The 23,200-nt window shown below is 49.4% G+C and overlaps 3 protein-coding genes across 6 annotated transcripts in view; 1 reads left to right on the forward strand and 2 right to left on the reverse strand.

Moving 5' to 3' along the window:
* Positions 1-32: 32 nt before the first annotated feature.
* Idh3g (isocitrate dehydrogenase (NAD(+)) 3 non-catalytic subunit gamma) lies at positions 33-8,910 on the reverse strand. 2 transcript variants are annotated; one of them, XM_052170870.1, is made up of 13 exons: positions 8,718-8,910; positions 4,264-4,305; positions 3,892-3,903; positions 3,569-3,666; positions 3,229-3,341; positions 2,195-2,255; positions 1,941-2,073; positions 1,617-1,750; positions 1,250-1,352; positions 1,018-1,164; positions 661-755; positions 513-573; positions 33-240 (listed from the first exon to the last, which is right to left on the reverse strand). In XM_052170870.1, the coding sequence occupies exons 1-13, from the start codon at positions 8,796-8,798 to the stop codon at positions 139-141; spliced, it is 1,182 nt and encodes a 393-aa protein (XP_052026830.1). In that variant the 5' UTR covers positions 8,799-8,910; the 3' UTR covers positions 33-138. The 2 variants fall into 2 exon arrangements, with proteins under 2 accessions (XP_052026830.1, XP_052026831.1); XM_052170871.1 differs by lacking the exon at positions 3,892-3,903 and having other exon boundaries at positions 8,718-8,909.
* A 129-nt stretch (positions 8,911-9,039) lies between these two features.
* Ssr4 (signal sequence receptor subunit 4) lies at positions 9,040-12,718 on the forward strand. 2 transcript variants are annotated; one of them, XM_052170873.1, is made up of 6 exons: positions 9,040-9,257; positions 10,722-10,840; positions 11,681-11,755; positions 11,912-12,001; positions 12,241-12,306; positions 12,546-12,718. In XM_052170873.1, the coding sequence occupies exons 1-6, from the start codon at positions 9,185-9,187 to the stop codon at positions 12,648-12,650; spliced, it is 528 nt and encodes a 175-aa protein (XP_052026833.1). In that variant the 5' UTR covers positions 9,040-9,184; the 3' UTR covers positions 12,651-12,718. The 2 variants fall into 2 exon arrangements, with proteins under 2 accessions (XP_052026833.1, XP_052026832.1); XM_052170872.1 differs by having other exon boundaries at positions 9,100-9,257; positions 10,725-10,840.
* Positions 12,719-15,762: 3,044 nt separating this feature from the next.
* Pdzd4 (PDZ domain containing 4) overlaps positions 15,763-23,200 on the reverse strand; it is a 28,611-nt gene continuing 21,173 nt past the window's right edge. For both annotated transcript variants that reach the window (XM_052171516.1, XM_052171515.1), the window contains 7 exons: positions 21,728-21,981; positions 20,688-20,778; positions 20,124-20,222; positions 18,730-18,792; positions 18,271-18,372; positions 17,996-18,106; positions 15,763-17,821 (listed from right to left, as the gene is read on the reverse strand). In XM_052171516.1, the coding sequence (XP_052027476.1) occupies positions 16,283-17,821; positions 17,996-18,106; positions 18,271-18,372; positions 18,730-18,792; positions 20,124-20,222; positions 20,688-20,778; positions 21,728-21,981 (2,259 nt within the window). In that variant the 3' untranslated portion in view covers positions 15,763-16,282. The remainder of the gene's footprint in view (positions 17,822-17,995; positions 18,107-18,270; positions 18,373-18,729; positions 18,793-20,123; positions 20,223-20,687; positions 20,779-21,727; positions 21,982-23,200) is intronic.

Here is a 23,200-nt window from a genome sequence, read left to right on the forward strand (position 1 = left end):
GTGTCTTGGAGTAAGGGAACAACAGAGCCAAGTTCTGGAACAGAAGTAGCTTTATTCTGGAGCCTGTCCCCTGAGCTAGCTGGAGTGCTAAAATGAGAAGGGAGTCCTACAGACAGGCTGAGCAAACTGTAGGGATAACTAAGCTTCCACAGCCCGTCCATTAATGATGCGGATGTGACGAATGATGTCCTGGATGGCTTGGGATGTGGTGCCCTGGCCTCCAATGTCTGGAGTATGCATCTGTAAGAAAACAAGAAGCTTGGACATATCAGGCCAATTTATGTCATAATCACATGGTGTCCCAGGCCTACCCACTGTTTCCTATGGTTGGAAAGGCAAAGAACTAGCAATAGTTCTAGATTAGACACTGTCTGACACCACCCTTCCTTTACAGATCACAGCCAGTGTATTAGTCACTGCCTGAAGCATATAGGGTTAGTCAGACCACTATAACATGGAGTAGATGAGGGAAGACTAAAGGTGAGACAAGGAGGGGACAAGAGGAGCCTTACATTTTCATTGTCCATGGATGCTAAGACAGCTTTGCGGATGGAAGTGGCATAGGAGTGGAGCCTAGAAGATAAAGAGAACAAGTTTTTGATTCTCAGTGCCTAGGGGCTAGTCAGAGGACTCATGATCAGACATTAGCAACCCACTTACTTGAGGTGGTCTAGCATCATGCAGCTTGCTAGCAGTGTGGCAGTAGGGTTAGCAATGTTCTTATTGGCAATACTTTTGCCTGTGTTCCTTGTAGCCTAGTAAAGAGAAGAAGGAAGTAGTTGGGGAAATACAAGAATGCAAGGTAGATGATGTACCATATCCAATAGAGGCGCATCCCAGACACAGCAAATGAAGACATATTAGAGCTTCAGGGAGATGCTCATGGGTTTGAGTTTCCTTTAGAAAACTTTAGCCTTTAAGCAGTACCAATGGCTGCACAAAACTGTGGGATACCAACTGATACAAGGCCACTATAAAAGAAAGAGAAAGACAGCAGAGTTATGTCTGGCTACTCACTGTCTCGAATACTGCATACACATGGCCATAGTTGGCCCCAGCCACAAGACCTGGGCCTCCAACTAGCCCTGCACAGACGTTGTTGACAATGTTACCATAGAGATTAGGCATCACCATGACATCAAACTGCTGAGGCCGTGATACCAGCTAGGGGAAAAGAAGTGAGCTGAGTTGTAGAAACCATGAGAACCAAGGGTGAGCAGAAGGCTATGGAGCCAGCTGGGCTAATTACCTGCATTGTTGTGTTGTCCACAATCATGCTGTCAAAGGTGATCTGAGGGTAGCGGGCTGCTACTTCCCTGCAGCACTGGAGGAAGAGTCCATCACCCAGTTTCCTAGATGATGGGGATATAAGACACTAGCTTGACCTCTCGCTACAGTCAGCTGGAGAGTCAGGGTATACAGAGAGTCATAGAACCCTAAGGACTAACTTGTAACCTGTTCTCCAGATGGAAAAACAAGCATCTACCTCCCCTCCCCTATGGATGCAGTGTAGTAAGACTAGAGCCTCAGGAACAATAGGACATAACCCTATGTGTGGCTCTTCCAGTTGCCTTGGAACTGCTCAAAGTACATAGGAGAGTATGGAGTAAACATACATGATGTTGGCCTTGTGCACAGCTGTCACTTTCTTACGCCCACTCTCCTGAGCCAACTTGAAAGCATATTCAGCAATGCGCAGGGACTTGGCTTTGGTGATAATCTTCAAGCTCTCCACCACTCCTGCTACACTCTAAGAAGAGGCCAGGAGACAAAAGGCTTGACAGGAATACTACAAGATGCAGCCTTATTACTAAGTATATCTGGCTTTTCCAGCCCTTCAAGTGGCAGTACCTTACCTTGTTTCTGAAGTTCTCTCCTCAACTCTGACCCTGGCCATATTCACTGCCACCTACCCAAGAGGGTCAAGTAGCTTTGCCTACCTCATGCTCCAGGCTGCTGTACTCGCCTTCTGTATTTTCCCGTACAATGAGGATGTCTATGTCCTTGTGCCGGGTCACCACTCCTGGTAGGCTCTTACAATGGATAACGTTGGCATAGAGATCTAGGCTGGTGCTGGGGGAGTGACAGGGAAAATGTCAAAACAGACCCAACTAGCAACTAACCAGGGTCATGAATGCCAGAATAGCCCACCCTAGCCTTCACCAAGCCACCAGTCTATGTACATGGCTCTCACCGAAGGATGTTGTTTCGGGATTTGTGGGATGGTGGCAGGTTATGATTTGTTTCGATGTTGCCTATAGGACAAAAGCAAACAAGATAGGCAAGTTAGAGAGGAATCCTCTGGGTTCAGCTGTGTTGACATATCCCCCTATGTGGTCCAGGAAATGTTCATCAAAGATTGATCCAACTTGAGAAGGACATTTTCAGAAGCAAAATAGTTTGTTGAACGTTAGGCTATAACTGCTACCGTGAGCTCCACAAGGGAAGGGGTGTATGTAAACTGGCTGACCAAGTGACCTTGGTTAGGGTTACTGCCAGGCCCCAAACTGAGGTGCTACCCATGCCTAGCTCAGAATCAGGTGAAGGTTGCCTGGAAAAGGTCCCAACTAGGCCATAGCATGTCTGGACCACAGTGCCCAGACATCCAGAGGAAGATAACCAGAGGGCCAGTGAGGCCACTAAATAACTGCTAGAAAGGCAATTAGACAGTGCCAAACAGAAAAACCCTAACCCCCAAGCTGTTACCTGCCCAGACTCATTTCACCCAGAATGCTTATGGAGTCCTGTGGCTCATATAAGGCCCATTTAATGCCAACACATTCCTTACACAGAGCAGTGGATGGGCTAAAGTTCACAAAATGATTGATATTTAAGGATGTGTACCATACCAAGGTAAAACCCAGAAAAGATTGCTATAATCCTTATGTATAATGTCCATGACTATGCCACTTGGTGCCAAGGCAGCAGGCAGAGGAGCAAACTACAACTCTGATCTTTTGAAGAAAAATTATGGGTTAAAGCAGATTCTAACCGAGGCATAGTAAAATGAAGGAAGAGGTGGGAGGAAGCCACTGAGCAAGCTTATACAGGCTGCTGAGATAACAGAGCCATGCTGTCAATAGGCCCACAAAACAAGATGCCAAAAACAAGAGTCATCAAGAATCAGAAAATCCCTGGAACTGAAACTGGAGCCATAGGGACCCACAAAAGTCAGTATACAAACAAAAGGAATCATGTATAGTACCCCAACCTAACCCCTGAGCTCACCCTTCAGGGCCACACGGTTCCGGCGGATGGCCATGATGGCATTGCGGATGTCCTCCTCATCGGCGTTGGAGCTTACATGCACCTCTTCAAAGTCCACTGGCACACATGCATGCCTGCAGTAGAGTCAGGCTACAGATGCTAGCCTAGGACCTTTCACGCCCCCCTCCTGACGCCTACACCAATTTTCCCCCTGCTGCTTCCCACGTTGACCTGGCTCCACTAAGAGGGAACTGGGCCCACCCACACCAAACAAGAGGGTCACAAAATTCTTGGGGGCTTCCAGCTGGGCCTGGGATACAATCTTCTCTGGGAGAGAAGGCAATGTCCAGGCCCTCCATACCTGAATACAGACTTAACATGCAACATGAGCTCTGGGCCGATGCCATCCCCTGGGATCATAGTCACTGTATGCCGCCCACCATACTTAGCAGATGGAGGCTAGAAGAAGGGAGACAGTGAAAGTAAACCCTTGGATACCCCAATGTGCACCCTGGCTTGAGTCAGTTCCCTTCTTCCCACCAGCACCAATCCATAGGTCAGCCAATGCAGAATTGCTATTCTGTGGCTCCTTATCAACACCCACCACCCCCTCAATCCCACCTGTACTTGGGTTAACCCCAAAGCAACTAAGAGCCCCTCAAATCTAATACAGAGAATACTCACAATTGTTTGTTGCTAGAGGGAAGACAGAAAAGAAGAAGACATGGATCAGCCAAGATTAGAGAAACAAGGCTGTGACTAAGGAACTGGGATCTTTCCCCTGGGGATGCTGTCTAACACAACTCAGAGAAAGGGGAGGTGTCAATGACCTCTGGAGACCATGCCTCAGAGGGAAGGACAGGAAGGGCCAGGGAGAAAAGACATAAGGCATGTGTGCATGGGCACATGTACATCTAATGCACATAGTCTCATACACACGCATTATGTTCACAGACACAAACACACACACTTGTGCACACATGGAAATATATGAGCACAGCTCTCTCCCACATGTATGTGTTCATATACAAACACATATCCAAGGCAGGTACTTACTGAGGAAATGCTCCTTCGGGAGGTCTCATGGGTAGCCAGAACCTGTCAAAGAGAACCCAGATAACAATGTTAGCTGTCCAGTTCCAAAAGTCAAGTTGGCAAAAGCTATCCTAGCTCTTAGCAGAGAGGAACTGATACCAGTAAACAACCATTCAAAATGTGTCTAGAATATTCCAAAGCCCCTATTCTCAACAACTGTCCCACAGGAACACCAGACAAAGTTGCCTCAACACTTCCCTATCCTTGTGGGTCAATATAATAAAAACTGTATGAGTCAGGCACTGAAGTTTTATTTCCAACACCCAGGAGACAGAGGCAAATAGATCTCTTTGAGTTCAAGGCCTTGGTCTAAATAGTGAGTTCCAAGCCAATCACAGTGATAAAGTGAGGCCTTGTCTCTAAAACCAAAACTGTATGTCCCCATCCCACTTTTATATTGGCTTCTGATTTTCTTTTGGCCAATTGTTTTTGTTGTGTGTATAAGGAGAAAAACTGGCAAACGACATATTGCAAAAGGAAAAGCTCAGAAAGCCACCACTCTGAGCAATTTCATGTCTTTTCTTGCTTTTCCTTATTACAAAGCCAATATATGGTCAGAATAGTAAATGTAAATGGAAAGGTAAGGAGAAAATAGCACCCCACTGCCCTGAGGCAAGCACTGTCACTCCTAAGGAATGGTCTTTCAGAACAGAAATAAAAATCAAATGTCTAGAAAAATACAGCCATTTCTGGAAGACTGATGAGAAATACTTTCACAAGGAACTGTAAGCTGATTTGTGGTGTAGCTTGGATGATTGGTAAATGTCCCCAGTCCCATGAGTGGGAAGTAGCTAAGTTTGGCCATGCTAGTGATACTCTGACAGTTTCAGAGAAAAAGCTGTTTGGGCCAAATGGACCAGGTACTAAGAAGTGACCCACTCTCATGTAGGGAGAGGCTATATCCTCAGCTTCACAGGAAAGGTTTCCTCCCCTCCCTGCTTTGCTCCAGGTACTTCACTTAGGAGTACCTGAGGAAGTAGTGGCATGGTACAGCCAAGTTCTTCCTTGTAACTTGAGGATTCTTTGCCACTCATCCATCAGATAGTAACACGATGTTCTATCCAATAGCTGAGACACTGTAGTCATTTTCTAGAGGCATGCCTTCTTTCAGAAAGACCAGAAGGCTCAGGAAGAGTCTGACCATTCCCCTCTGGGTTCCCCTGGCCCACAGCGACAAGATGCTCAGTTACCTAGGCATGAACAATACAGGAATGCCACTCAGTAGCCCTGGCCCACAGCTACAAGATGCTCAGTTACCTAGGCACTAACAATGCACGAATGCCACTCAATAGCCCAAGCCAAGAGGTAGGAAGATTGACCACTAGGACTAAGCCCTAAGGGTCCCTTATTATATATGCAGCCACATGCATACTTATTTTTTTTCTAGTACGTCTGAATATCAGATTCGTCTTGTCTATAGGCTCTCCATTCCTTCCTTGAGAAGGTAGCATAGATTTCCCCTCCTCCTAGGAGTCTCCCTAGACTGCTAAATTCTACTTATGCCCTACCCCCTATTCCTCTAAGAGGCATCACTCTACCTGATAGCACCTCCTTGCTTTCTTCCTAGCCTATGAGAACAGAGCACACGTTTGTTTCACCCTCTACTGTCACTCCAAAATCAAGCACAGTACTTGGTCCAGAGTTGGGACCACAGGGTACATTTTCTAGGTAAATAAGCACATCAGAAAATGAAGAAACATAAGGAGACCAAGGATGTCTGAGACCAAATCCACCATCTGCTACTCTAGATACTCTTTGGATCTACATCAAAATATCCATAGGGCCGGGCGGTGGTGGCGCACGCCTGTAATCCCAGCACTCTGGGAGGCAGAAGCAGGTGGATTTCTGAGTTCGAAGCCAGCCTAGTCTACAGAGTGAGTTCCAGGACAGCCAGGACTACACAGAGAAACCCTGTCTCGACAAAAAACAAATCCAAAAAACCAAAAAAAAAAAAAAAAAAAATCCATAGAACAGAAGCAAGGCATGGCAGCACACACCTGTAGTCTTAGTACCTAGAAGGTAGAGACAAGAGGATCAGAAATTCAAGATCATCCTCATACACAAAGAGATCTTAAGGCCAGTCTGAACTACATGAAACTTTGCTTCGAAAAACAAAATTGGGGGGATTAGTCAATCCATAGAATGGAGGCAACAACTTCAGTTAACTGCTGAAAAATTTAGCCAGATGGCAACAGATGACAACATCATTGCTAGGGCTGAATCTATCCCACAACTGCCTCCAAGCCAGATGTTACAGGGGAGCATTGTCCCAGTCCTAGAAAACTTCCCAAGCACAGGCCCCTGATCTTGCTATATATAGATATGGGTAGTTTCTTTTAGGGGGTTACAAAGCTCTCCCTCTTTTTTGTTTTGTTTTTCGAGACAGGGTTTCTCTGTGTAGCCCTGGCTGTCCTGGAACTCACTCTATAGACCAGGCTGGTCTCGAACTCAGAAATCCGCCTGCCTCTGCCTCCCAAGTGCTGGGATTAAAGCGTGAACCACCACTGCCCAGCCAAAGCTCTCCCTCTTGAGTCCAAGTTGTCCAATCAAAGATGCCCAGTATGAGGCAGGCTGAGGAGAGCACAAGTCGTCTGCTCAGTCATCATCCTTAGCTCATCTGCAGAAAGACAAAGGTCCAGGGTAGTTCAATCCCCTGCTGACAGGCTCCCATACTTGATGTTTTCCTAAGGCTTCTTTGTCATGTTTGTGTTTGGTCAACTACCAATAATGATAGCGTGATTTCCCAGGGGATGTCAACCAGCAGGACTCAAGACCTTGAGTTCTCTGCCGGGTGGTGGTGGTGCACGGCTGTAATCCCAGCACTCTGAGAGGCAGAGGCAGGCGGATTTCTGAGTTCAAGGCCAGCCTGGTCTACAGAGTGAATTCCAGGACAGCCAGGGCTATACAGAGAAACCCTGTCTGGGGTGGGGGGGAAACAAATCAAAAAAAGACCTTGAGTTCTCTATATGGGTTCCTATACCCAGGACAATCAGTCTCAGGGCAAAGCCCTGCCTGGCTACCAATCATTTCACTGCCACCTAGTCCCATCCCAACAAAGGCACACAAACATTCAGGAGGAATGGTCTTCATTAAGAGTTTACAGAAGCCTAGCTGCTGGAGCCACCAGTGCCTCTGGTAATCCTTTATATGGTGCTGGTCTTTCCTCAACAATGTGGAAGAAGCCATAGCACACATGTGTGGCAATCAGAAGATGATTTTGTGGGGTCCTTTTTCTCCTTGCATTTTACAAGAATGCCAAGGATCAAACTTGGTATCCAAAGTTTTGAGGCAGATGCTTTTATCCACTGAGCCATCTGGTTGAACCAGAAGTCCCTATTTTAAATAGAATTTCATATAGCATATGTAGCTCCCTTCCCCAGACAATAGAGGAGAGAAATGTGGTAAGCAGAAGGGGCTTCAGTCAAAAAACATGGCATTCTGGAAGGTCAGAGTCAGCAAATGCTTTGAGAACACGAAGTCCTCTCTCCTTACTGAAACCCAGAGAGAGAAGAGAACTGGCCTAATGCCATGTTCTGGGTCAGTGGAAGAGCAAGGCCTGGAGGTCATAGCTCTTATTCCCCAGAACTAGTTGTTGGTTTTCTGGTGCTAAGCAGTACTACCCAGGAGCTAAACCAGGTAATCAAGACTCCAAAGAAAGAACCAGGAAAGCAAGCCTTAGAGGCATCCTGTCTTAGAAACCCTGGTTCACTCTCATCACAGGGGCTTGGGCTTGTTTGTTGGCCTTTTGGCTTGGTAGGCAGAAGAACTAGAGGGATCAAGAATTACTGATAGCCAGATGGTGGTGGCACACGCCTTTAATTAATCCCAGCACTTGGGAGGCAGAGGCAGGAGGATTTCTCAGTTCAAGGCCAGCCTAGTCTATAGTGCAAGTTCCAGGCTACACAGAGAAATCGCGTGTCCGACGAGACAGAGAGAGTTTGGGGGAGGGGCACACGGAGGACACACAGAGAGAGAGACTGGATTTTCCACCTCCTCTAGGACAAAGCAGTCTAAGAGAGGGAAAACCAAGGAAGAACTGAGTGAAGAAACCAGACACAAGCAGCCTAGGTGGTAAGTGCAAAGTGGGCCGGGACACGTGGCCTCTTCAAAAGGGCTTTCACAAGGACACTATGGAGGGGACACCTAGCTACTGCAGTCTACCTTCCCAACCCTTTCGGAGGAGCCCCTGTCACCAGTCACAGAGGAGCCAGACCAGAGTCAATTTCAGCCAACCTCCTCACTGACAGTAGAAGCAACCAATGAACCCCAGAGTGCAGCCCTTTCCCCGCCCCGCCCCGCACAGCCAATTGAATTCTGGGTTTGCTCTAAGAGCCATAACCCGATTCCGGGTGTCAATTGGGTGTTAAGTCCCCCTGTAAGCGCGGTAACTGTCCCACCGCCCATTCACCACTCACCCCCCAAGGACGGCAGAGAAGAGCAGGTTTGAGCATTGCCTTTGCAGCACCGCCAGCAGCTATCGCCACCTTCAGCGCCATGACGAAAAGTGAGGACCTCTACAGGTCAAAACGTTAAGCACCGTTCTCGCGACAGTTGGGCACAGGCGAGAAATCCGGGGTACGGGGTGAGAAAAGGCTAACACTACGCACGCGCACGGTTACACCGGTTCCTACGCCCCCTTCCGGTGCCTGGAGCACTGTTGCGGCCATCTTGGGGAGGGGAAGGCTGAGAAGGAGGGAAGTGCGACCGGTTGGGACCCTGGCTAGGGAAGCGGACACGTCAGTGCCGCCAGCGACGTCACCAAGCCCGACCCAGTCCGCCGACGCACGATTGGGTGCTGAGGCCGCTTACGCGTCGCGCTTCCTCGTCTGCTCCGCATGTTCAGGGCGGCTTGCTCTCTTTCCCCCTCGGCAGAGAAGAGGCGATGGCGATGGCGGCGGTGGCATCTTTCGGCGCCCTGGCGCTACTCCTGGTGTCCGGCCTGTCTTGCTGCTCAGGTAGCGGCCTGGCCGGAGCTTGTTTCGGGGCGCGCCCCTGTCCCTTAGCAGGTGGTGCTGGGGGAGGAAGGGTGTGCGCGAGGTGGGGATCTGGCCCTTCCCGGGTCTTGTCGCTGCTGGCGGGATCTTCCCCAGATGAGTGTCGTGGCGACCAAAGCACCACACACGTTTACCCGGCAGCCAGGTTGCAGGAAGAAACGTCCTTGTCTGCTTTTGGGAGATCCCCAAAGCAGCACCATGCTCCGACCACCAGCTCCAGCAGGGAAAGTGATATGTATGTCCCTGATTCCTGTGTCAGAAGGTAGTCAGTCGCAGAAGAGCAGCGCTGGCAGCGAGGAACCAATGCTGCATAAGCCAAGCTTCCCCAGAATAAGGGCACAAGGCAAGTTAGATAGGGAACCAATGAAGTGAGCAAGGGCTTTTAGTGCCCAGACCCTCGACTTTTCGTGAGACCCTGGTATATCTATCCCAACATTCACAGCAAAATTGAACTGTGCACAGACCCATTGATATTTGTGAGCCATTTGTAACATCTGGTGGTGGGGTTGAGCCCAATCTGGAGTCCGGGCATGTAGCGCCTCAGAATGATTTGGTTTCTGTACATACATACTAGCCTCTGGCCATCCCTCCTACCCACCTCTCAGAGAATTCTCCAGTCTGTTGCTAACAGTGTCTTAAAAAGGAAAACCTGACTGTAAAACCTATTAGGGGCTTCCATAGTGTGCACAGGGAAAGGCCCAGCTGAGCAGGTCACAGAAGGGTTGGTGGAACATGGCATTTTCCTCCTGCTGTTCATGCCGGTACAAGGTCTTCTCCAGCTGAATTGGTCATTTCAAGACATCATCACATTTGGAGAAGACCTGGATGAGAACTTTTCATCAGGGGTGTTTAGTTTACAGGGACAGGTTTGGTGTTTGGGCCCAGAGTTTACTTCTCGCAGGAAACACTAGGACTAGTCTTAACATTCTCTCAGTTGGATGGGTCTAGAGACCCTTGTCTTGAAAGTCACTATGTGTTGACAACACCCTATTTAGGGTCTGCACAGTGCTTTCAGTAGGCTGTTAAGGAAGTGCGTAGCTTTGAATTGAGGCTGCCTTGGCCCACTGGGCTTCTGGGGTATTTTAAGAGTGGGTGAGCTGTTTTGTGACCTCCCTGTCATAGATTCAGATACTAATTTAAGAAATCAGCCCCTGGCCTGCCTCAAACATACCTGTTCCTTCCCATGTTGTTGCATCAAGGCTCACTTCTGCAAAGCTTTCCCTACTTCACCCTGGCCTGTCTCAACAGCTCTCACTGGCCCCTTCCACTATACTTCTGACTGAGTACTAGGATCCATCTCTCAGACCCCACCTTCTGTCAGGAATAGAAGAATTTTGTGTCCTCAGCTCACCAAGTCTGAGAGGCGGAGCCAGGGTAAGCCCTTTTGCCTGGAACACACAAATTGGCTTTGCCTCCTCCCCACAGCAGAGGCCTGCCTGGAACCCCAGATCACCCCTTCTTACTATACAACTTCAGATGCCGTCATTTCTACAGAGACTGTATTCATCGTGGAGATCTCACTGACCTGCAAGAACAGGGTCCAGGTGAGACAGTGGGGACTCAGCAGAGAGGGTGCAGGGGAAGAGATGAGGGTGGCAGTACTCTTTCACTGGCAGTTGACAGTGACCTGAGGATCCTATCAACAGGGAGAATAAGGATTCCAATTCACAGGGTGCAGGAGAGATGAGGGCACAGCGAGGCCAGATCCTAGCAAGTACTTCAAGAGCATTTTCCTGACCTGCTTGGTACGCTTTGCCTCCATGCAGTAATGTGGGTAGACACCCCACTGTTTCCTGGATGAATGTCTGCAATGGGAGAAAGCACTAGGGTCAGGCCCCTCTAACTTTTTTCTGGTTGTAGTTTGCCCAGGTGTGTGTCTGTATGAATGTTCTATAAGTTTAAAATAGAAAAAACCCAGCCTAAACCTTTAACCTGCTCTTCCAAAAATCTAAAAAAAGAAATCGGAACTTTTGGGGAGACAATACTCCTAGGGTTAAACACCTCATTTAGCTCCTCCTTCTCAAGCTCAAGAAATAAGAAGGCCATTTTTTATCATCCCACTCCTGTGTACAGCTAACAGGCTTGTTGTGGGTTAGGATAAACTGCTTATAAGGGATATGTAGTTTTATTCATCGCTAGGGAAACAGATGAAGAAAGATATGACAGTGTCCATGAGTGAGGCCTACCATGGCTCTGGGCTGTGGCAGGGCTATTTCTTGAGGCTTCCACAGCAACCCCTACCAATATATAATATAGCCCTCTGCTGGCCTACTCTCCCTCCCCAGTCATAGTACTGCTTTGGGCAGCACAATGGGGGATTTTATGTATGCCCAGAGAAGGGAGGAAAATTTGATTCTTGCTTTTATTACCTCCCCCCCATCCAGAACATGGCTCTTTATGCCGACGTTAGTGGAAAACAATTTCCTGTAACCCGTGGCCAGGATGTGGGTCGATATCAGGTAAGGGATACTGCATTCAGGGTTGTTGGGGAAATGGTTCAAAACAGGGTTAGAGACCAAAGATTTAAGCACTGCTCATGGTGGTATTGTGCCAACACTAGCAGAGTAATCCCCCGTGTATCTGCTATGCCCGCCCCTTGCCAAACACCCAACCAGGTGTCCTGGAGCCTGGAGCACAAGAGCGCCCATGCAGGCACCTATGAGGTCAGATTCTTCGATGAAGAGTCCTACAGCCTCCTAAGGAAGGCGAGTATCATCTGGAGCTCCTTTGAGGCCCCAAGGAGGGAGGGCATGCCCTATTTTTGAAATCCTCTTTACCCTGGTCATCCTGTATTCCCTTTCTGTAACGTCAGCACTCTACGGGCCAGGACCAGCCAAGTGGTTGTCTTCCTGAGCTCTTGCCCCTGCTTCCTTGTCTCTTGCTCCTTTCTCCCTTATCTGAGCAAATCACCCAGCACTTCTTGACCCCAGTACCTCCCTTACAGGCTCAAAGAAATAATGAGGATGTTTCCATCATCCCACCCCTGTTTACAGTCAGTGTGGACCATCGGGTAAGTGCCCTTGTCTTGGAAGCAGAGAATACAGGGCACGCTTCATCTTTTTGGGTTGTCTAAGGAAAAGCTCTGATACCTCTGCAGCCCAGATTCTGGGCTGTTGTTGATCTGTGTGTCCTTAAGTGTGTCCTAAGAACAAGTGATCCAGGGCAACTGCTCCACTCCCTGGCACTCCCCTGAGATGTCTTTTGGTCTTCTTTTTTTTTCTTTTCTTTTTTTTTTTCTCTTTTTTACAGGGTACCTGGAATGGGCCTTGGGTCTCCACGGAGGTGCTGGCTGCAGCAATTGGCATAGTGATCTACTACCTAGCTTTCAGTGCAAAGAGCCACATCCAGGCCTGAGAGCAACAACCTTAGCCCTCCATTGCTTCTTTCAATAAACAGTCACTATTTGACATGAGTACATTCAAGACACGGGGCTCCTGTGTCTATGGGGAGAGCTGGGGATCCAGCTGCCCTTGTCTGCCTGGAAAGCACATAGTAATACTGAGCAGAGCTATATTTTCCCCAACGTCCTCTGTTTTCTCTCTCCTTGTCCTGATTGTCAGCATGTCTTGTACCTTGGTCTTCTCTTTCCTAGTGGTGGCCTCTTTAAAATAGGACCATCTTGGCTGGGCAGTGGTAGTGCAAGCCTAAATCCCAGCAGTGCCTCCTAAATCAGGAGGCAGTGGCAGGTGAATCACTGAGTTTAAGACCAGCCTGGTCTACAGAGTGAGTTCCCAAACAGCCAGGGCTATACAGACATACCCTGTCTTGAGGGGAAAAAAGGAGGAAATAACCATCTTTCCTCACCAGTCCCCAGGGCAGAGCTGGGTTACCCTCTGACTTTTGTCAGGAAATCTTCCCATTGTCAGCCTAGGGCTGCAGGACCCAGTGAGTCTCTTGGACTACTCTGGGTTGGAGGACTCTTACTGTATCTTGTGGTTGGGAATGGCACCTTTCCTAATCTCCCTCAGGTTTAACAGTCAGAGCCATCACCAAGTTATAACTAGTCTTAATCTTTATGTGGTCTCCTGTGTGGGGGCTGATCATAGGCTGCATGCAAGTGCTGATGCACTTCAAGTTGTCACTGTAGCACCTGCCCTAAGCACAGGGGAACGAACGCTCCTGGACTCCCGCACCTAACCATAGCCATTCCATGTTTCTTCCTGGTCTGCTGCTACTTACAGCATCCAGTTTAGTGCTGGATTTTTGAAGAACCGCCTCCCACACCTCCCAAGAGTACCCTATTCTCTACTGAGGTGTCTGCTCTCTAGGATATGAGCTAAAAACCTGCTTGCAGTAGTGCTTCATGTCATCTTTTTACACAGGCTGGACATCGGTCACTTGATTAGTGCGCCTTAGTACCATGGAAGGCTAGTTGGGAAGAGGCTGGATGCAAGTCCCAAGTAAATGCATCCTACCATAGGCATAAAGCCACTTTTCTAGTGCTTTCTCCAGGATAAGTCATTTAAAGAGCTGGCCACACCCTAAGGGTGGTGGGGGCTCCTTAACATATGTAAGTGTTGGCTGGGGGATTGGATGATGTGAACACAGCTTATGGTTCAAGTTCATCCAAGACAGGGTGTCTGCCATCCCCAGTTCTTGGGGTGAATCTGGGATGTACTAGGGAATAGTACTGAGACTATCAGAATTGGACACTACGTAAGCAGCAGGATCAAGAAAGGCCAGAAGAGGGAAAAGTAGCTTCTCTCCTTGGCTGCTAAGATAAAAATGGCAAGTGACTTTTCTGTGTTCTGCCAGTAGTTGGTATAATCAGGAAATGGCAACAGCTGTTGATGGACTAGTTGCTGTATCTAGTTCTGGTTCCAGCACCTTGCCAGGTGGCAATGACAGCCAAATGTGAAGTTGATGTTCCAAGCTATCAGTAACCCAGCTGCCCTGGTGCCACCTCTTCTTGAGCCAGTCACACAGTGTAAGCTTCAGAGCAGTATCAGCCCACCTCCTGGCCCTAAGAACCCAACATCAGAGAACAATGGGGTTACCCAGAAGTTCCCAGTAGCTGAAGGGATGCCCAAGGAATACTTGACCTTGTTCTCCTTCACTGGAAAGACGATGGAGCTAGAGAGTATAGCTATCTTTTGCTACTTTGTGAGTTCTTTCTGCCCTCTAATACCAGATAGCAGAAAGGAGGCAAGGTTATCTATCATTAGACTACTTGCTGATCAAATTCCTTGTGGAAAGTTTATCAGGTTAATTTGTTTCTTTGTAGTACTTAAATGTAACTTGACTAACAAACAGCAGCCAACCCACCTGTCTCTTGGGCCCTAGCATTTATATACTCCTTAAAGATCACATAATTGCTGGGCAGGGGTGGTGCACTCCTTTAATCTCAGCACTCTGGGAGGCAGAGGCAGGTGGATTTCTGAGTTCAAGGCCAGCCTGGTCTAAAGAGTGAGTTCCAGGACAGCCAGGGCTACACAGAGAAACCCTGTCTCAAAAATAAAAATAAAGATCACATAATCACAGAAACTGTTTGCAGCTGGCAAAATCATGCCTCTGCTAGAGCGTGTGTCAAACCATAGTTAGTTGCTATGGACAATCTGAAGTAGCTTTATACCCTCTGCTGAGATTGAAGCTAAAATATGTAGTACTGTGTTTTTCAAAGAATCCAAAGCTGTCACTATAGGAAAGGCCCCTAAAAGAATCTGGAACTAGTATCTAGCCCCTGCTTTCTCATTCTCACTACAAGACTATTCTCTCCTACTCACCAGCAGCACTGTCATGTGTATTCCCACCCACAGCCAGCCTTCCCAGCAACAGGACTCAGCTTCTAGGAATGGACCCTCAGATTGCCCACTCACACCCATCTTGGCATCTTGCCCACTACCAATCTGCTGTAGAAGTCTGGGTGTTCAGGAACTAATGTACTGACATTTCCCAGCACAAATAGCATGATGGCAATGAACACAAGTTCACATTAACAGCAAAAAGGCAGCTTGCTTTATTCTTGGGGTATAGGTGGGGAGCAGGGGCATCCTGTAGCATCCAATGAGCTTCACCAAGCCTGAGAGGCACCAAACAAGTGGCATGTTTTAAAGCTGCATCACCTGGAAAAGGGTCTAAGCTATGTCTCAGTCAGCCCACCTTCCTTTCATTGGGTCAGGCCTTCCAAGTCCCACCAAATCATCTCTAGACTAGGTGAGGTCTTCTGTATTGCTCATTGGGTTTGGCCCTCCTTGCTTAAGCCACTGAGAAGAGTGTCTCTGTTCCAGATGGCATAGACAGATTCTTTTTGCATGAATACTGTGCCCCCAAAATCCCTGTGATCTCACTTTCCTTCAGTCACTGGCGAGAGAGGTGGGCCTCCATGGTTAAGCCTTGAAAGCCAAGGCAGAGCCCCCCCCCCCCCATACTCCTCAGAGTAGAGGTCACCAGGACAGCTGCTTTTTATTCTTCCCCATCCTCTTCCTTTCCCTCCCACCCACCCAACCCTCCCTCTTTTCCTCCCCCCAACCTCCTTCCCAGCCAGCATTCGGTGGGGTCCACCTTTGTCAGGCTGCCTAAAGGAGCTGCCAGCCCCCAGAGCAGGCCCACAAAACAGAAAACAACTATTGGCAAGCACAGAAAAGAAGAAAAACCACAAAATTCAGGGTTGCCTTTGTCTACAAATAATTGCAGCTCCTAGGAGGGGAAAAGTTGTGCTCAGCCTGAAGCTGGACATTCTCTTGTGCTTAGGATAGTCCACGTCACCTCTTTGCACTGACTTCCCTGTCTCCAAGAACATAGCAAGAACACCATGTGTATGCCTCTATGCTGGTTGTTAGCATAGCTTCTTGGGGAAAAGGAACTAGGTGTAAGAGAAGTGTCCCTTTTTGGGGCTTTCTATTACCAAAGTCCTGTGCACACATACATATACAGGTAGGAGTGTGTATGAGCACAGCGTGCAAGCACACACATTGACACACACTAGATTCTAAGGGAAGGTGAGGGTCAGGCTCTCTATGCCTGGGCTGGGCTCCTGCTGGACTAGCTCAGACAGTGGTGACAGAGAGCAGAGGGTTGTAGATCCTTTTTCCATCAGCTGAGCGGGCACCATGGGCCAGCATCTCCTGGATGGTGATCCAGTTGTCCAGAATCTTCTTGTTTCGCTTCTTCATGGTCTTACGGTGGCTCAGCGCAATGATGTTGAGCTCTGGTTTGCTGTCACCATTCTGCTGCTCCCTTAGACACTCCAGACGGCTCTGCATCATGAACTCACGCCGCTTCCGTTGCTCCCGTGCTCGGATCAGGTGTTGCTTCCTCTCTTCCTTGCTCCAGTAGCGGCCCATTTTCATCTCACTAACTGCATCATCATCAGTGGTCATACCACTGCGCTCTTCTCGGATCTTCAGGGCCCTGGCCTTCAGCAGCCGGTCTCGCACAGGTCGCTTGGCCACATAGCGGGTCCCATCACTTCGCACCTTCACCTTCCACTCCATGCGGGGTGCTTCGACAGCTGCAGCCACCACCCCACCCACCCGAGGACCACTAGCCAAGCTCAGGGAGCCATGGCCCAGATCCTCCAAGGTGCGTGGTGGGGCCAACTGCACATAGCTGTGGTACTGCTCAATCTCCTGGCCACGATGGCGCCTGGAGAGGTAAGGGCTACCTTCAGGGCCCACACGATCCAGAGTAACACTTGTCTTGGTGCTGCGGCGGACACGCTCTTCTGTGTGCTGTCTCCGGCCCACTTCGGCATCCCGAGAGAGTGATCGGAACTTGGCTGGGCTCCCTGGTGAAGGAGCCCCCTTGAGGTGGGTGGTGACAGGAGGGCCAGAAGGGGTCCGGTTTAAATTGGAATTGCCAGCAGTAGATCGCTTCAGGGGGCTCTCAGGCAGAGGCTCCACAAGAAGTGGAGTGCTGCGGCAGCTCTCTCCAGTGTTGTAAGCGCTAGTGCTATCCTTGTCTGATTTCTCTGGCAGTTCAGAGATATCAGACAGCTCATGCTTTTTGGGCTCACTGGATGCCAGGTCATAGAGACTCTCCTCCTCCAGCAGCCAGGCCTTCATACAGCGCTCCCGCAACTGCTGCATCTTCTGTGCCCGCAAAATATTGCGGCACTTGAACTCTAGGTGCCGAAGCTCTTCCTCTAGCATGGCCATCTCATGGCCTAGGCTCTCATTACGGTTGACATCTAGGGCACTGTTGCCACTGGAGGCCCGGGAGAAGAAGATACCCAGCTGGTTGCCATTTTCCAGGTGGCACTTGATCTCCAGCAGCTCTCGGTAGCGTTCATACTCCTCATCAGTGAGCCCAGGCAGGTCAGCCCCTCCCAGTCCTGCCCCCTCAGCAAGCAGAGAATCCATGCTGAAGTGGAAATCCCTGCTCTGTAGGGCATCCCCTTGTAGACCGAATTTGCGCAGGCTTCCAGGAGTGTTGGTGGTGCTGGGAGGTTCATCCCCCAGCAGGTCATGTTCAGAGCTCTCTTCATTGCGCGTACTCTCATCAGTCCGGCCCACCCCGCTGTCCAGGTCCTGGCTGTTGCTCAAGCTTGGGTCCCCATCAGGAGCCCCCTTCTCATCATTTCCAGTCTGGGACAGAAATGACAAAACAGTCAGTTAGGTTCTCACGGACGAGTGTGCTGTAGACAGACTAGAAAGAAGTTCACAGCTTGCTCCTCTCTAGGCCCACACTGGAAGACAGTAAACAATTCCTTTTTCCTTCTTCCCCTTTCCCTCCCCAGTTAATAGGCCTTCCTCCCTTACCTGCTGGACAGGGGGTGACTTTAGCTTCCGTGCACGAATGTCCCCTTCATTCTCAGATCCAAAGTCATCTAGGAAGTCATCTCTGTCACTGTCTTTCCACCGCTTTGCAAGCTGCAGAGACAAACATGAGCTAACCAACACTTTAAAGACCTCCCCAATGCCCTTCCACCTTGCCCTAGACCCTATGCACTCAGTGAAGTAAAACAGACCAGCAGCCTTCAAGACAGAAAGCCTGTGAGTTGCCCTGTGTTACCCTTTCAGATAGACATACACACCTGGCTCTCAGGCCGGGCCACCAGCAGGGAGATGTTGGTGTTCTCCTCCTGGCTCAGGATGGCCACTGCCTCCTCTCGGTTTTGGACATCCATTCCATTAATCTGCAGAGTTTCAGGGGACAGTCAACAAGTATGCTAGTGGGGGACTGGCTGTGCCAAGGACAGGGTCTTGAACTCTGGGAAGGCATAAATTAGCAGAATACATTAGGGGAAAGGGTGGCCTGGCCTGTACAAGAGCATATGTGCTCAGAGAATAGAGTAGAAGTGGAGGGTAAAGAGGGCAGGGAGGTGCTGGCAGGAATACATGGGAGCTATTCAGGGCAGTCAAGCAGAACAGAGATGAGATTTGGCCCAGGACATGGTCTATTCCAGGGTAGGAAGCCAGGTTCTCAGCAGAAAAGATCTAGGAAGGGATTGAGGAGAGGGCAGGGCAGGCATAGCCTGACTTCTAGTGCTCACCTGGATGATTCTGTCTCCCTCACGGATCCGGCCATCTTTGGCTGCAATGCTGTTGGGATTTACCTGCAGGACACATGCATCTTGGGGACTTGGGCACCTTTGATGCCCTTTTCAATGTGTGTGTGTGTGTGTGTGTGTGTGTGTGTGAGAGAGAGAGAGAGAGAGAGAGAGAGAGAGAGAGAGAGAGAGTGGGGGGGAATAGTGTGTCAGCTTGGGATGCTCCCAAGGCAAATGCCAGGCTTGCTCACTTTCCTATTTCACCTTGACTAGCAGCTTCTAAGCTCTAAGAAGCAGGGGTGGGACAGTAAGCTGAGGCAGTTTACTCCCTCAGCTTGCTTGGGAGATACAAGGTGACCAGAAGCAGTTCCACTACCCAATATTTCAGTGGTTTTGCCTCTATGCATCAATGTCTTTCTTTTTTCAATGCTAATGAACCTACAGCCTTGTGTATGCTAGAAAAGCATTTTACCACTGATCTATACCCCCAACTTCATTGAAGCTTTACTTTATTTTGTTTTTTTGTTTGTTTGTTTGTTTGCATGTATGTGCACAGCTGAATGAAGGTACTAGTGGAATCCAAACGAAGGTATTAGATCCTCTGGAGCTGGAGTTAGAGGTGGTTGTGAGATATCCTATGTGAGTTCTGGGAACTAAACTTGGGTCCTCTGAAAAAGCAGTAAGAATCATCCCTCTAGAACATTTCCCACATACATACCCCCTTTTAAAACAGTCTCACTATATAGCTCAAATGAACCTCAAGCTCACAGAAATCTACCTGTCTTTGCCTTCTGAATGCCTCTGAATTACCCAAACCTAACTTGTTTGTTTTTCAAAATAGGTTCTCATGCAGTTCAGGCTGACTTTGAACTACATAGCCAAGGGTGGCCTTGAAATCCTGATGCTACAAAGTGTTAGGATTATGGAGGCATGAGTTACCACACCCAGATGAGAGGCTTTTCTTTCTTTTTGGGGGGTGAGGGGGCAAGAACTAGGCATTGGCATTGGCTAGATGCTTCTTCATAATGAAAGTACATAAAGTTGTGTTCAGGGCAGTGGTACCTTTTCCATTTGGAAGAGTAGCTTTAGTAGAATAGTGCTAACATACATAGATATCTGCCAAAGGGAAGAAAATGGGGTGAGAAAGGGGGGAAATGGGCCCCATTAAATCCTTGATGTCTGGGTACAGGTTAGCAGGACTATCTCCCTGGATATACTGAAACCATAGCCACCCTGGCCTTGACACCAACAACCTACTGTGACACCTAGGTGGGGAGGTAATTAGGACCTCTGGGCAGCCCTAAATCATAGACAGGCTTTGTGGAAAGACCCCAGAGCTGGACTAGAACAGCTCTGGGACTCTGTGTGCCAAAGCCTACTGCAGTACCTCTCCATACCTCTCCAACGTAGATGCCTAGGTCCTCCTCATCATCTGTGCGATAGCACACCATCAGGCCCAGCTTGTCTTGGTGGCTGTTTTTACACAGCTCCACCTCCTGCCACAAGAGGTAGGGGAGGAAGTAGAGGTATAAAGAACTGAAGTGTATAAGCAAGGACCCCTGCAGCCTTGGCCCAAACTCTTCCCCCTAGCACCCCTTGCCTTATGCTTCAGTTACCTGAACTGGGTGTGAAGCCCTTCTCTTTAAAGGTTCCCTTCTCTTACCATCTTAAATATGCGAGTGTTCAGTGGTTTCCCTACCAGGAAACGCCCAAGACACAAGATGTACAGAACACACAGGACACAGACATGCGTGGGACACAGAGTCACCAACGGAGACATAAGGAACACACTACCTCACCCACACCCTCCCTGACTCAGGCTAATAACTATTGAGAAAGGTCATAAGGCCCAGCCACCAGGGGGCGGCAGGAGCCAAGCCTGGGAAGAGCTGCAGAAAGTGGGCCTGCACAGACTTTGGTGGCTGCAGGTTCTGGCCAGGCAGGCCAGCCACTAAGCTCACCTCGTACTCCAGCTCGTCCATTCGCTCTGCCTCCTGCGGGCCGCCCTCCATGAACTCCGCTGGGTCATAATACTCATGGCTGATGGGGGGGCTGCCCAGGAGAAGGGGGGGTCAGATGGGCCATCTGCTTCCTTGGCACCCTAGCCCCAGCTCCAAGCTGGCCAGTCCCAGTATAGTAAGCAAAGAACCCTGTTCTAGATGTACTTTCTAAAAAAGGTGGCCAAGCTACTGCCTTGCCTCTAAAACTCTCTTCTCTGATCAACACAAATGCTGTAGAAGGATTGGGAATGCTCCTCAAACGAGCTCACAGGGGTCCATCTTAAGGACCCAGGTAGGTACACCTAGCTTTCCCAGTCCCAACTCCAAGACCAGGAACTGACTTCTCCAAAGCTCTAAGTGCCCAGGCTGCCTCTGGCACTGTACCCACTCATGCAGAACCCTCAGGAGTTGCCCAGATCTTCTGCAAAGCATCATGCTTCTGCCTCTGGGAAGGGGTTGTCCTCCTTGCCCCAACATTAAGACTGACTGTTCACTTCTCTATGGCCACCTCCCTATAGCTCCGGTAGGATTAGCAGAGTCAGTGCTGTTCACATGGTCACAGCCACCAGGCCAAGATGAAAGGCCCTGCTTCTTAGAAGGCCAAAGAAAGAAGCTGAAGGGATGGAGGAAATTCAGAGCAAGTGGAAGAATGGGACAGACAAGGGATGCAAGAAGATTCAAGGAAAGATGTTTGTGAGGAGGCAGAGACAATGACAGTAGAAGAGGAAAGAGGATGAAGGAGCAGCCAGGTCCCAGGCACATAGGCTTCCTCTCAGCCTTTCTGACAGCTGGTTGAGGCCAGAGGCCTGGAGATTCTGAGCCTGAGTGCCATGGTCAGTTCTAGTGGTCAAGCCTGCTTCCTGCCCAAGAGTGGCAGCTGAGTTGTGTCTCCCCATCATGGCTAGAGCTGCAGCAAGCTGCCTGTGGGTCACATGGGAACAGCTGCCCAGGTGGCATGTCCTCTCTGGAGGTAGGGCCCAGGCCTCCTGAGGGCAACTCACAGCTCAGAGAGGACGTACGGCTCCAAGATGCCCATGGGTGGAGTGGGCGGGCGCAGCTTGCCCAGCGCCATAATATGCTCGAAGGTGATGTCGGTCTGAGTGCCACTGTCCACCAGCTGAAGGTCATGGCAGGAGCTGTCCCCCCGCAGACGGGGGCTGCGTCTCAGCACCTGGATCACCAGGGGCTCCTTGGAGGCACGCAGGGCCTCTAGGGTTTGCTCCTGAGACAGCTTGGAGAGCTCCTTCCCGTTCACCTGTGGCAGAGATATGCCTCTGTGAGAACCCTCAAGAGCGTGCTTTTCCCCTCTGGAAGTGACCTCCAGCAGGACCCTGAGCTGCTAACCAGCACCCAGGCCTATTCAACCAAGAAATGTGCTCTCCACCCACAGCCCTGGCTACCCCTAGTACCCTCCTTCCCAGGCAGACTCCATTTTGTCAGCCTTCAATCCAGGGTTCTGTGTGTTGCTGAAATTCCCTCAAAGCCAGGTGACTCTCTGAACAGGATATGAAAGTTCTGTTATCACCTTGAAACATCTGCAGTCTCTCCTCCACCAGGAACCATCAGAGCTCCTAGATCCTCCCATAGGATCTTCCTCTTTTCTGGCAGCACCGAGGTCAGAGACAAGTAGAAGACTGCAGAGTTCCTTAATAATAACTGAGACAAACTAGCCAGCCTCAGTGACTATCAATTTGTAGTACCCAGCACTGAGGCCAAAGGATGGCTGAGTTGAACAAAGCAACACACACAGGGAAGGGGTAATGGAGAAAACAGTAAAATGTAAAATGTACAAAGCTGTTTGTTCCTTTTGATGACAACTGACTTGTTGAAGAGAAGGTTTACTGACACTAAAAAGGTCTAGAATTGCAAAGTGTCCTTTAAAAGGTGCCAAATGGTAGCCATTTGGGGGGACACTAGCTATATACCAGGTTGTAAACACGGCTCCTTAAAGTGAGTCCTCACCAAATCCATAGCCCTGGCAACTTTAAGGGAGACACATGTATTGGCCTCTGTTAAGCAGATGAGGAAGTGGGGCTTAGCCAGGTAAACAAATTGAGTCAAGTAGAGCCCGCAGAGTGGCCAGAGAGCCTATACAGGGAGGATGCCTGAGGCAGAAGCAGGACCAGGAAGAGCAGAATGATGGGTGATGGGGGTGTCTTTCAGACAGAAGCAGGCTGAGACCCTGGGTCAGAAAGGAAAAAGCCCATTACTGAGTGGGCAAGCAGGCAGGCAGCCTCAGCTGGGTATCAAGCAAGTGTTCCTTGGTAAAAGACTGGCCTCAGCCAACCAGAATCTGTTAAGTTCTGGAACAGTTTGCTTTACTCCTTAGGTCTTCCTTGGAATTGACAAAAAGAAAAAGAAAAAAGAAGAGAGGGAGAGAAGGAGGGAGAGGGAGAGGGAGAGAGAGAGAGAGAGAGACAGAGAGACAGAGAGACAGAGAGAGAGAGAGAGAGAGAGAGAGAGAGAGGACATAA

The sequence above is a fragment of the Apodemus sylvaticus genome, chromosome X (assembly GCF_947179515.1).
Source record: "Apodemus sylvaticus chromosome X, mApoSyl1.1, whole genome shotgun sequence".
Classification (NCBI taxonomy): domain Eukaryota; kingdom Metazoa; phylum Chordata; class Mammalia; order Rodentia; family Muridae; genus Apodemus; species Apodemus sylvaticus.

Bases quoted from the DNA above. Each gene is read 5' to 3' on its own strand.
- Idh3g (XM_052170870.1), bottom strand. From the start codon at position 8,798: ATGGCGCTGAAGGTGGCGATAGCTGCTGGCGGTGCTGCAAAGGCAATG. The intron at 4,306-8,717 runs GTGAGTGGTGAA...TCTCTTTGACAG, and splicing joins TTCTCTGCCGTCCTTGGGGG to GTTCTGGCTACCCATGAGAC. The intron at 1,165-1,249 runs GTAATTAGCCCA...CTTTTCCCCTAG, and splicing joins TGGACAACACAACAATGCAG to CTGGTATCACGGCCTCAGCA.
- Ssr4 (XM_052170873.1), top strand. From the start codon at position 9,185: ATGGCGATGGCGGCGGTGGCATCTTTCGGCGCCCTGGCGCTACTCCTG. The intron at 11,756-11,911 runs GTAAGGGATACT...ACACCCAACCAG, and splicing joins AGGATGTGGGTCGATATCAG to GTGTCCTGGAGCCTGGAGCA. The intron at 12,307-12,545 runs GTAAGTGCCCTT...TCTTTTTTACAG, and splicing joins CAGTCAGTGTGGACCATCGG to GGTACCTGGAATGGGCCTTG.